This window comes from Aphis gossypii, chromosome 2 (genome assembly GCF_020184175.1).
Source record: "Aphis gossypii isolate Hap1 chromosome 2, ASM2018417v2, whole genome shotgun sequence".
Classification (NCBI taxonomy): domain Eukaryota; kingdom Metazoa; phylum Arthropoda; class Insecta; order Hemiptera; family Aphididae; genus Aphis; species Aphis gossypii.
The window spans coordinates 19,096,356-19,109,679 of record NC_065531.1 but is presented as its reverse complement, the minus strand read 5'-3'; the positions used below and the strand labels follow the sequence as shown (position 1 = coordinate 19,109,679).

General features: G+C 25.5%; 2 protein-coding genes across 2 annotated transcripts; one reads left to right on the top strand and one right to left on the bottom strand.

Moving 5' to 3' along the window:
- Nucleotides 1–2,276: 2,276 nt before the first annotated feature.
- On the bottom strand, nucleotides 2,277–11,003 carry LOC114119844 (UDP-glucosyltransferase 2-like). Its single transcript, XM_027981564.2, has 6 exons — nucleotides 9,957–11,003; nucleotides 3,986–4,205; nucleotides 3,669–3,888; nucleotides 3,321–3,544; nucleotides 2,785–2,855; nucleotides 2,277–2,300 (listed from the first exon to the last, which is right to left on the bottom strand). Exons 1-6 carry the CDS (start codon nucleotides 10,776–10,778, stop codon nucleotides 2,277–2,279), a joined length of 1,581 nt encoding a protein of 526 aa, XP_027837365.2. The 5' UTR covers nucleotides 10,779–11,003.
- Nucleotides 5,725–8,281, top strand: LOC114119846 (uncharacterized). The gene is made up of 3 exons (XM_027981566.2): nucleotides 5,725–6,198; nucleotides 7,211–7,440; nucleotides 8,001–8,281. The coding sequence occupies exons 1-2, from the start codon at nucleotides 5,833–5,835 to the stop codon at nucleotides 7,376–7,378; spliced, it is 534 nt and encodes a 177-aa protein (XP_027837367.2). The 5' UTR covers nucleotides 5,725–5,832; the 3' UTR covers nucleotides 7,379–7,440; nucleotides 8,001–8,281.
- Nucleotides 11,004–13,324: the final 2,321 nt, after the last annotated feature.

The window sequence follows — 13,324 nt, the reverse complement described above, 5'->3', positions numbered from 1 at the left end:
TTTGTAATGCTGTAATTTTGCAACCAGTAAATTTTGGAGATTTTAATAGGTAGTTTACGATGTATCGTAATCAATAAAAAATAATTCTCCTAGAATGGACATTGTTAGTTTAACTAATTGAAGAAATCTACATTAAAAAGTTCATTATTTAGATCGCGGAGAGAGGAATCTTTAAAACAATATAAAACAATTAAATCTATGATTTTAATTCTAAACAAATACTTAAACAATTGTCCATCACTAATTAGTAACTAAAATTGCTACTACATATGCAATAACTAATAATATATTAATTAGTTAATAATTATGTATAATATTGTAGGTACTAAAAATCGGTAAGAAACCCTATCGATCGACTTATCTCTGATAGCCATATAGGTGTACCTATTTTAATATAATATACATTAAAAACGAGTTATTAATCGCAATCCATTTTATATTTTATTGTAAAATTCAATTCTATTAAGTCACAATAATAATATAATATAGTATATAATTAATAATTATAATATATTATTATTATATACAAATTAAACTTTGGAATTGGTAGTTGCGTATTTTGAGGCACCCTATAATATACTTGTCTTAAACTTACTTTATTTATTATTACCATTACTAGCTAGCTATAGGCATAATCAAACATTTTCGTATTAGATTATATTTGTATATCTAGTATTAATTTAATTCAGCATTTATGTAAATAAGGCATGACTAATGATGTGCTCATATCCCTGTCTATTATTATAAATTGTATATAGATTAAAGCTTGTGATCGTGAAATTTTTAGATTATTATAAATCTTATTATGTTATAAATAAAAAGATACAATTTAAAAACACTCAAAAAAGAGGTGGTAGTCATCTACTTACCTAGTCTATTTGGTATTTTGTGTGTGGTGGGGGGTTAAAGATTAAAAAATTCTTAATTTTCAAAATAATAAACGGAGAAAATCAATTATAGGAAACAAATATTTTTATGATAATATTTTACCCAATCAATTATATATTTTTGGTGTACTTAAAAATTTACTGCAAATAGTAAAAATGTTCACCAAAATATGTCCATATTAGGTATCATTTTCTACACATCTACGCATGGTATGTGTTATAATACTTTTAAATTTTTCTTCAGTAAAATGTTTGAATGTTATTTTGCAAGATAAAAAGCTTGGACATTTTATACAAGGTCGGTCCTTTGTAAGTTGTTTTTAGTTCTGATTATTTATATCTACAGTAATGTTAACAATTTATTCTCATATGGCCAAATAATGGAAATCAATAGTTGCTGTTATATTATTTTATTTAGAATTTAGTTCAGATTATTCTGTAACACGTTTGTAGGTAGGACAACTTTTTAGAGATAGAAATGATTTAGAATCGTATTCTATAGTGTACTCACATATTTGTCCACGCTACCTTGCTGGAGAGGTCATATTGTTTTCGTAAGATATAGTGCTTACGAGGAATACTAGATCGCGCGTAACTTACCGTTTTATACAACGTATTAGTGCTATATTGATGAATAAAACAATTTTTGAATCTAACGATTCTGCAGTTTTAATGTTTTAGTATATTGTTTTATACATTTATAATGAATGATGTTGTTAAAATATATCATACCTATTAAATTATAATATACAGCCGCGTTCTGCAGGTATTATACATTAATATAATTGTTTTTACTTACTTAATTTAAATTTATGATTGATTGGATGATAAAAAGGCAACTATACGACTATAATACTGTTAACATGAGAATACACGCAAGACTCAACGCTATGCAAGGTTGTTCTTTATTTCCTTTCACAGTTAACACACATTAATTGATTAATGTAATATCTCGAAAAGTAACAATATTTTTGTTGTAAATCTGTAGTCATTTTAAAACGACATTTTTGAAAAAAAAATATTTTGATATTTATACATAAATTGAATGTCGAACGAGTAATTCAATTTGGTTTATTGAAATTTAATTACACGGGTTTTAATGTTTTTACCATTGTCACTTATTTGCATAAAAATATAGTGTACCTACTCCATACCTATGAATATTTCTATCAATACACCACTGGGTATAGCCTTACAGTCCAAGTATAAAATATTAAAATACGTTAATTAATTATTTTATACATTAATATCATTTATATCAGTCATATCACACATTATGATAGTGTTAAATCAATTGTGTAAATTGTTTGTTAATTTATTGTGGTACATATTATAACATACGTATTTCAGTCATAAGATAAGATAGACGTCATAATCGTTAAGTTGTTATTATTCCCATACTTCAGTCATATGCTGTATATAAATATAAACTATTATAGTATTATTAATTCTAGTTCGTAAATACGTGCCTACTTACTTTGATAGAAATCAAAATTAATAAGTCGTATGCGATAATTTGTTAGTAAGATATAGATAGTTATAATTAAAGCACAGATTTTCATGCACTAAAAAGTAAGGAAATATGCTGTATAATATGCAACAAATACTCAAGAATTTTTTTTTTAATTTGATAATAATTGTTATTTTAAATATATCCGAGTCGGTACTCGATTATCTAAATTGCCGCATTAAATGAATTTAGGTGAGTCGTAATATTAGTTTTTTTTTAAAAAATATTAAACAATTAGAAAAAATAACGATGGGTAATGGGTATTGAAATTTAAAAATCGTGGATGATAATTGATAATAACAAGTAGGTTTTGTGTGTGATATATAGAAGAATTCGAGCCGAATTAAACATAAACGTAATATAATGTTTAATTATTTGCACAATCACACTATTTTCTTTATCTTTCGTAGAGCTCACTTCACAGGATGAGCCTGGGTCTAAAAATCCTAAGTCTGGTCCTGAGAAGAGCATTAAAAATAATGAAAATTAATATATAATCGACATTATTGTTTTATAAAATCAATTTATTATAAAAATATATTTGAAGTTATTTAGATATATATATATAGATATAAATATCTGAATAGACATATAATGAGTGTAAAATAAGATCAAAATATTATTCTTTATGGATAATTATATTTAACATTATAGTTATACTTGTGAAGTTGTGATGTTCATTAAAAATATTATTTATTTAATATTTTATATAATGTCTATAGACTATAATTATTGTTTACTTCTTATATTTAATAATGGATTATTATAATTTATTAAACGATATTTAAATAACATTATGGTTCATAACAATTATCGCTAAATAGTAATAATTTCCATTCAGTTAGTTACTTATTATGTATACATATTTTTTACTTTCGTTTACACTTAAAAAAATATTTATCCACACACACATACACACATAAGTATTTTATAAATGATATAAACGGTAGATAAGATGAATAATAGCATGACAGCAACCACGTCCAAAAGATAGTATTGATACCACGTCAAATCGAAGGAGTAAGATTTTAAGTGAGGTGCGCTTTTATGACGAAAAACATATTCTGTCCAATAAACTACCGATCTTTCCGGAGCCATAGGTCGATCTTTGAAACGATTAGAAACTAAATTGGCGTTTTTCCGGTATCTTAAAAAAAAAAGGTTTTAAGTTTTTTTTTTTTTTATATATTATCGTGTCGTATTTTTATAAATATTATCGACAACAATTTGTTATATTATGATAGTCAAACTTAACATTTACTGCTACTCACTTTTCATTGATAATTAATTCATTAACGGCACTAATAAGGTTTTCTTTAGTTACAGATAAAAAATCCATAGAAATTGCCATCCCTGCGTCCACTAAATTTTCTATATTCCTGGGCTGATCATAGAATATGGGAAGTCCAAGAACTGGAACACTGGCGTCTATAGCTTCATACACACCAGATATACCTCCATGACTGATGAATAATTTTACTTTAGGATGCACTATAAGGAACGAATGTTGAAAATTCTGTTGTGTTGTTTTTATTTTAAAAACGATTTTATTGTTTAACATATATGTAAGTAAATACTAAATACTTACATAGTATTTCACGTTGAGGAAACCATTTACGTGTCATCACATTTATTGGTTTTTTTTTCATTTCGCCTTCATACTTCCATAATATTCTTTGAGGAACTTTCGACAGGCCGTCTTTATACGCATTTTGGATATGGTCCGGCAACGTTGACATTTCCACGATTGATCCTAAAGTGAAGTAAATTACTCCATACGGTGAATTATCGATGTATTCTAAAATATCCTGTATAGGTAGTGCAAAGAGTGTTAATTGTAACAGTATCATATTATTAGCCTTTATTAATTTATAACTTGCAGATACAAGTAGCGTCATTTTGGTATTAATGGTTGGAGGATGTTCCAAGGAGGGACATTTATTTCTTCTAATTTTAAAAGTTTCTTGACTGCAGTCGCGGACCGCGGTTGTTGGCGAGATCGACCTAATTTTTGTCATAATATTTTCAGCAAAATTTCATAACTAAGATTTTAAATTTTGAATTCTGACGGGGTATTGAATATATTAATCTTTCAACGATGTATGTGTCAGTACCTTTTGGGGCAATGTAATTCCTTCAGTTTAAAATGTTAGGGGTGGTTTTTGGTAGCAAATTTCTAATGTTGTTGGTACTTTGGGTGGTTCAAGTAAAAAATTATTGACACTTTTCAAAACAACTGGAAAATGAAAAAAATCAAGGAATAACGCTAATTTTTATGTACAACTATAGTTTTTGACGAAATTGATTTCTATTTATTTTCTTAACACTAAAAAAAAACTTTTCACCAAATACTCAAACTATCATTTTTATACTTAATATAATTTTTAAAATATACATTTTTTGAGTTATTTACCTACGAACAAATGGAATTTTTGATTTTTTCTTTAAAAGTTAATAATTAAATGTTTACTTGGTAAAAATGCTTGAAAATTTATTATGAGGTCCTCTTCCTCATTAGTTGTTTATTTGCCAACTAAAAATATCGATTTTGTATTTTTGTTTAACGATAAAATTTTAACAAAATTCATAAAATATTAAAAATTCATAAACATTATCTTTTTATATCTGAGATTTAAAAATTTAACACTAGATTCTTCATTAGTTTTTTTTTTTATCATTAGGCAAACAAACAAAACAAAAACATGTTTATGGTTTATCGGAAAGATGTTAATTTTGTATGACTGTATGAAATTCAAATTTGTATGACATTAGATACTCCGTATAATATATTCCCATAGAATAATAACTGTTTTTGTTTAACGAATTTTGATATTTAATTGTGAATCAAAAACTATAATAGTGGTAAATATTTTAAATTTTCTAAATGTTTATGTTAGTAGGTATTTCTAACACATAGTATAATTTTAATTTAACTCTTTATCAATGTGTTGGGATTTATTAAATTTCTGTGATAGTATTTTACGTGATACTTCTAGTGATTAAATTAGATCAAATTTTTATCTCCATGAAAACAATAATTTTTTCAACAATTTAGACTGATTCCAAAATACTATAATAGGTATATATCATATATCATTATACGAGTACATAATACTATTAATACTAAATTATATTACATTCATGCATTTATGGAGTTTAGGAAAATAACTAAACCAATTAGTAGAATTTCTCAACCTGATGACACTTCCATTTAATAAAATATGGATTTTAAATGCAAACAATCTTTTTTTAACAAATATTAGATTGAATTAAAAACAATTAACTACTTTATTGCTTGAAACTATTAGCAACCCGTGTTATTCAAACACTCAGTTAATATTCATATTAATATGTTTAATGTTTCTTGTATTATTTATTGATCATTCAATCAATGAATTTACATATAGAGTTCGTATTTATTAAATTTTATAAAAAATGGATTTGAGTCACGATTTTATAAAACCATCTACTCCTTTTCTTTATCGATATAGAAAATGCATGTATTGTAACAAAATAAAAACCTTTAAAGCAGTATATAAGTGCAAAGATTGTACCGAAGTATGTCACCGCGATTGCCATACGAAGTTTGTAGAAATTGAGCTAAAACATAACAAAGAATTAGAACACATGAAGTCGTCAACTATCGAAATAAATGACAATGAAATCGTTGCACGAAAAAGCGTGCATGAAATAGGAGAAAAAAAAGGAGAGGAATTGCAAAATGCAGAGAAAGAACAACATAAGTCATTTCTGCAGACGTGCCAAGAGCCAAACACCAGCTTAGCTGTAAATATATTGCAGGTACACTCATGATCCATTCAATTATAATAGTAATATTACTTATTAGTATAATAAAACATACTCATATTTACCAATGAAATAATCGTAACAAATAATTAGATCTGAATACCTTGTAGAATTCCTGTAATTTGTCTAATGGTACAATTATATGCCTTAAGAGTTTTCGCACATAAAATGTATGTTTATAGTTGATCAGTAAATTTATGGTTACAGGTTTTTACGATATAACACTAAATATGTTTAAGATATGATACAAAATAGTATTTATTATTGTTTTGTGTAATAATTGTATACAAATAATATAATACACAGTGAGTTCTGTTTGTTGTGATCACTGGCTTATAAAAACAAACATTTATTGAAATCAAAAATAAAAATCTCAAACAAAATCTTATGTTACTAATGGTAAAATATTAACCTTTTATTAGATTAGAATCACTAAATACCAGGTAATTGAATCACTTTTATGAACGTTCTTATCGTTTTTATGATGTTTGAAACTGATTTTAGTTCTTATATTATAGTATTATATTTACACACAATGTACATTGTATACACATTATTATATATTAAATTTTAAATAACTAAAAATTATATGGGTATTAATTGAATATGGATTTCAATTTCAGGCTAATATGAAAATTAAATTAGTAGATTCTCAAATACAATCGAGAGTATTATATAGTTCCTTTACTTTATTTTAGATATATTTATTTTATTATTTTATTTTAAGCATAGGTACGTATGAAATATATAAATTGATATTTTCCATATAAATATGGAATCATTAAAAAAAATAATGTTGTTTAGTGGAATCAATCGGTTAATAGAATCAAAATGACCTGAACCATATGTTATCACATTCAGCGGAACTCACTGTACCTATTATTTATGTTATGTAACAGAAATAAGATAGATGGGATTCCCTCTTATAAAAAGATTAATTTTGCAGATCAAACTTTTAATAGATTTACAATACTTGAAAATAATTCAATCATAATATTGCTTAAAGGATACACACAAAATCGAATCAAATGGAGTAGCTCTGGGTCAGGGAAATTTCACTCTGGAAGAGAACAAAGATACTTCGATATTAAACACAGATATTCAATATAAAACAGGACTCGATATTAATGAAAATGAACTGGAAAAGGTTATAGACGGAACGGAGTCAAATTAAGCGTTTCTGGGAAAGGATAATTCCATGCCAGAAACCAAATCTAGTCTAGCCTAATAATGTTTGTGAGTGATAATATCAAATTATTATATAAATTGTGGAACACATACCTCATCACTGTTTTGTATGAATAATAGTGGGTGGTTTAATTGCAATTTTTTTCTCAATAACAAAATATTCGTACCGTCATAGATCCATACGCCTATAATGTTTAACATTAAGAGGGAAGCACACCTATATGTGTTTTCTCTATCTTACATATATTATACAACATACTTAATAAATTTACGATCACTCGAATTTATTTTATGTTGTCAGCTTTAGTGTTAAAGTGAATTTATCCATTATCAAACTTAAAGGTAAGAATATTATCTATGATATCTCATAGTATTTTAGTAATATTATATAATTTCAAAGTGAGTTAAGATTATTTAAATAGTTGTAGTATTTAATATAGCTATTTATTATTCACTTCAAAATTATATAATTATAACATTAATTAAATCGTATAAGATACCATGGTAAATATTTTTACTTTAAAGTTTGATATAATAGGTAAAGTCACTAATAACATAAAATAAATTCTGCTGAACGCAACTATCGAAATATTTTTATTCTGTTCTAGGATGAAATTTTCTTGGTCCATAACGGCTCCATTTGATTTTATGCCTTGAATAACCTTTTCGAGTTCGGTTATATTGGGATCTAGTCCTGTAACGCATCGAATATTTACAATTGATATTGAAATATTTTTATTCTATTCCCGAGTGAAATTATCTTGGTCTAGAACTGTATAGTTCATTAAGTTGTGCCTAATTTTGGACAGAAAATCAAAGTTTGTTTTAAAAATATAATATTTATGTTCATCAAAATTTCAAAATATATGGAATGCAAAATACAAATAAATTCGTTTAACTATCAGATAACTAATTGTAAACATTAAATTAATGTAAAAAAAAAAAATCTAGTTAAAATATAAAAATATAGTCAAACATGACCATCTGTCATTGCTTCTGGAGGTTATCATCTTTCTGATGTTATTTTCAAAGCTTAACGTATATAAAACGGCATAAGGTATGGAATAAAAAAAAATTAACCTCATTTCTGTAAGTTGCATAGTTTTTACAATTACTTAGAAACTTTAGAATCAAAGAAAAATTATATCGTACGTATAACTACTATCTATTACGGTGCTATGCGTCATCGCTAACGGTGTCAAAATTTGAAAACTAAATATTTTAATTTATTTACAAACAACATTTAACATTTACAGGTATATTATATACATAGAGTTATTTATACTTCTCAATCACCATATGAATGGTCAGTCTTAATACCGAGTTAACGAGAAAACGTTGTAAACAATTTTTAAAAAAATGTCTTTAAGTTACCGAACAAAGCCATTTTTGTTATTTATATTATTATTATTGATATATTTTATTATTTGGTACAATAACTTTAAAATCATTTTTAGAAAAAGCTATAGAGTTGACTGACCGTCTTCACTCAGAATTGTTTTTCTTAAACAACGCTATATTATTGGATTCAAATTTAACACATCCATTAGAGTGACCTATTCGGTAACTGTATATATTGTACAACAGAACGGTACCCATAAATACACATTTGTATATCTTTTTTCATGTGTATCAAATTTTTTTTACAGATTAGTTTTATTCTATAACAATAGCATAATGTACTTAATTGTAAATTATAATTTAAGAGTAGGTATACAAGTGGTATATTCATCAGGGTAAGCTAGGTAATCGGCTAATGCCTGGCCACAAAAGAAGAAATAAAAAGTTTGACATTCATTAATGTTAAATAACAATGTGCCTTATACATGGTACTAATTGACTAAAATGAACACTATTTAATATTTATTGATTCCTTTATGAGTATATTAAAAACAATTTATTAGGTGATTTTGAAAGAAATTAAATTAATTTTTTATTAATTTTTATATAGGCAATTTCTTAACAAAAGGAGCATTTTTCAGATTGTTTGGCCTAAATCATTATCACAGAAATTACCGTTTGTGGTAGAAGGGGATATTCGTGTTTTTATATGTCAGTTTAAAGGTCTGTGTTGAACGCTTATCAATATTTTTTAAAAACTCAATTCCAATATTTTGTCAGAGCATATCGGATAATACATATACATTTGATAATACATTATTAATACACTTTTATTGTATAAATACATTTTAAATTATAATTTTCATCAATAACATAATTTTTTTTATATTTAACTAGAAGTTTGATTTTAGTGCTTATTCAACATAAAATACCATCACTCGTTATTGATATCCATTTTTTTAAAAACCAAAAATATAGGTAGGTACTATAAGTTAAGTATTTAGTATTAAAAAATACTAAAATTTATGCGGCTATTAGTTATACATTTTAACTAATAGGTGGTTGTAATAGTTTATATCCTCAGTTTGTAAGAATTTACAAACTGAGGATACACTTTGTAGGTTTTTCAAGGAGTAGGTTAACAATTCACCTTTCTTAAAAAATGTATTATAGTAAAATGACGCCACTGAAATAATAACGCTATAAATGGATTATTTACTCACTGCGGGTATATCTTTTTTTGGCGATTGTAAGTGAATGCCACCTACTTGTATTATATTTGGTGGAAACGGTCTTGGTGCTTCGGTAATGTAATGCGTATTAAGAAATACGATTGATGGTTTAACTGGTTCTATTAAATCGTACTCACCGGGGTTATTTATTTTCATTTCAGACTCTTTTCGTGTACTTAAAAATGAGCTATAGGCGTAGAATAGAGAATTCGTAAACCGCTGAAAAAATGTTCTGGGAACGGAGTGATAAGCCATTACATGTGATACGGATGCTGGATTTGGACCGTTTCCTATTATGCTATATTCAATTGTCGTTTTCAACGGCGAGGGGGACGAGAATATGACCGGTATATCCAATTTTGCGGCTATGTAAGTGACACATTCCGACGCTGCTCGTTCGACAATAATTAAATCGTAATGAAACTGTTTGTTATTAAGTATAATGTTTTTCATTTTGGGATGTTCGTATATAATACTGCAAATACGTCGAGTCCAGTTCATAACCAAAGGTATCATTACCGTAGATTTCCTAAAGTTTTCCATCACGAAATGTGAGTCAATGCCTATATCCATTGCGGAAATATCACTTGATATGTCGATCTCTGTATAGTTGACTCGATCTCCATCGGGGAGTGGAGTGAATGCAGTAATGCGATGGCCACTGTCTGTCAAAGCTCGAAGAAGTGCACTCATGAAATTCCAATGGCTTTTACCCGTAACTGGCTCTATAGCTAGAATGTTTATAGCTGTGATTGGTCTATTAGACAACGAAACTGTAATGGTAGCAATAAATAACATCGTACAAACAGACATGTTTGTTATTATTTATGAACTCCGTTTTTATTCTTGATGAGTTTTTATGCTGTTTTTATAAATGCCTAAAATAATACCTGCAATTTTTATCAAGTGTCAAAAGTTTTATTATCTGAACAATGCAAGGATAATATGAAAATAATATGGAATTCACTAGCTATTAATTACAAAACACTATCTTTTTAAAACAATTTTACCTTATGTACAATTTTTAACAATAAACTAACCGCTGATTAGATAGTCTGAATTATTTTCAACACTAAGAACAGTTCTGAGACCATGGTTATACGACACAAATTAGGTATTATCCTATACGTATAAATGTTATGACAGATTTATCAATTTAACAAAAAATCTTTGTTGGCTCTAAATTGACATATTATTATCAAATTTACTTACATTTTTATCAATATTATGAATACGATTTATCTTTCGGTATAAATACTTTATTTTTGTACTGATGATTGTAATCAGATTTAGTAAAATAATTGAAAATATCTTAAATATAAAAGTTTTTTAATAATGACTATTTGATACAAAACCTTATACATAATAATATAATATAAGACATATGTGATTCACCAAGTATATTAACTGGTTAACTTCCTTTTTTATTAAAAAAATGCTCAATTTATTTTATCAAAACTAAGTTTTAGACTTTTTTAGATTTTTTTTACTACTTATAAGAAGTAGTACGTATAATGGACATTTAAAGATATAAACTTCTATTTTTTTTAAACGAGAACCCTTATTTGAGTTATTTTCCATCAAATTATTTAACATTAGGTAGGTATAACTTCTAAAAATGATGACGTATTAAAAATTAAAAATTAAAATAAAATATATTAATAAATATATATATATAAAAATATATAAATAAATATATATTATTAAATATATTAATATATTTAACTTAGATTACTAAAGTTAATAAGTTCTTATGATTTGCAAATAATAATGGACTTGAAAAATTTGAGGGCTATGGTGATTTCAAAATTGTATTATAATTTTAATATTACTCTGCAACATATATTATTTGTAAAAATGGGCAAAGTATACTAAAGACTAAATCTAATATTACATATAAATAATCAATTTATATTTTTGTAAAATAATTTTCAAGGAATTTTACATTTAGTAAAAATATTTTAATAACTATAAATCTACTTGTTCAAATTTTGAATTGGCACATAGATATTTTTAAATAAATTATTTATTAAAACATTTATAATAAAGTAAAGGGATTATCATTTGAACAACAAAAGTTTATGTCGCCACACGAAACTCCTTCAATAGTACAAAAAAATCTTAAGAATTTGAAAATGCAGCCTTAAAGTATGTTTAAAAGTTCAAAAACAAAAACAGAATTTGCATAAATTCATTATTAATAAAAAAAAATAAGGAGTGGGCATGCTTAGTGAATCATCCTGTATAAACACTTTATATTACCAATAAGTGCAATTTATTTTATTATAAAATAATTTTTAGTTAATCTACCCTGCCATTTCAAAACGACATACTTAACTGGTTGATTAATTGTTCAGATGATAAAAGTTTCATCATAATAGGTATCTACTTTAAACATATTATATATAACTATTCCTACTTATAAAATATAATTTTTATATAACTTCATATAATGAACAAATCTATATTTTATAATATAGTTTTGTGAGTTATACAAATTTACACAAAATTACAGCAAACTGCAATGTTCATAGGCTAAGTTTATTTTATTACAATATTTTATACAACACATTTAAAATTGCTTTAGATGTGTAATTTAATGAACTGACAAGGGACCATGTTTTATACTTGAAAATATATAATAAAATAAAATCCTTATTATAAATATATATAATAAATATATATTATTAAATATATTAATATATTTAACTTAGATTACTAAAGTTAATAAGTTCTTATGATTTGCAAATAATAATGGACTTGAAAAATTTGAGGGCTATGGTGATTTCAAAATTGTATTATAATTTTAATATTACTCTGCAACATATATTATTTGTAAAAATGGGCAAAGTATACTAAAGACTAAATCTAATATTACATATAAATAATCAATTTATATTTTTGTAAAATAATTTTCAAGGAATTTTACATTTAGTAAAAATATTTTAATAACTATAAATCTACTTGTTCAAATTTTGAATTGGCACATAGATATTTTTAAATAAATTATTTATTAAAACATTTATAATAAAGTAAAGGGATTATCATTTGAACAACAAAAGTTTATGTCGCCACACGAAACTCCTTCAATAGTACAAAAAAATCTTAAGAATTTGAAAATGCAGCCTTAAAGTATGTTTAAAAGTTCAAAAACAAAAACAGAATTTGCATAAATTCATTATTAATAAAAAAAAATAAGGAGTGGGCATGCTTAGTGAATCATCCTGTATAAACACTTTATATTACCAATAAGTGCAATTTATTTTATTATAAAATAATTTTTAGTTAATCTACCCTGCCATTTCAAAACGACATACTTAACTGGTTGATTAATTGTTCAGATGATAAAAGTTTCATCA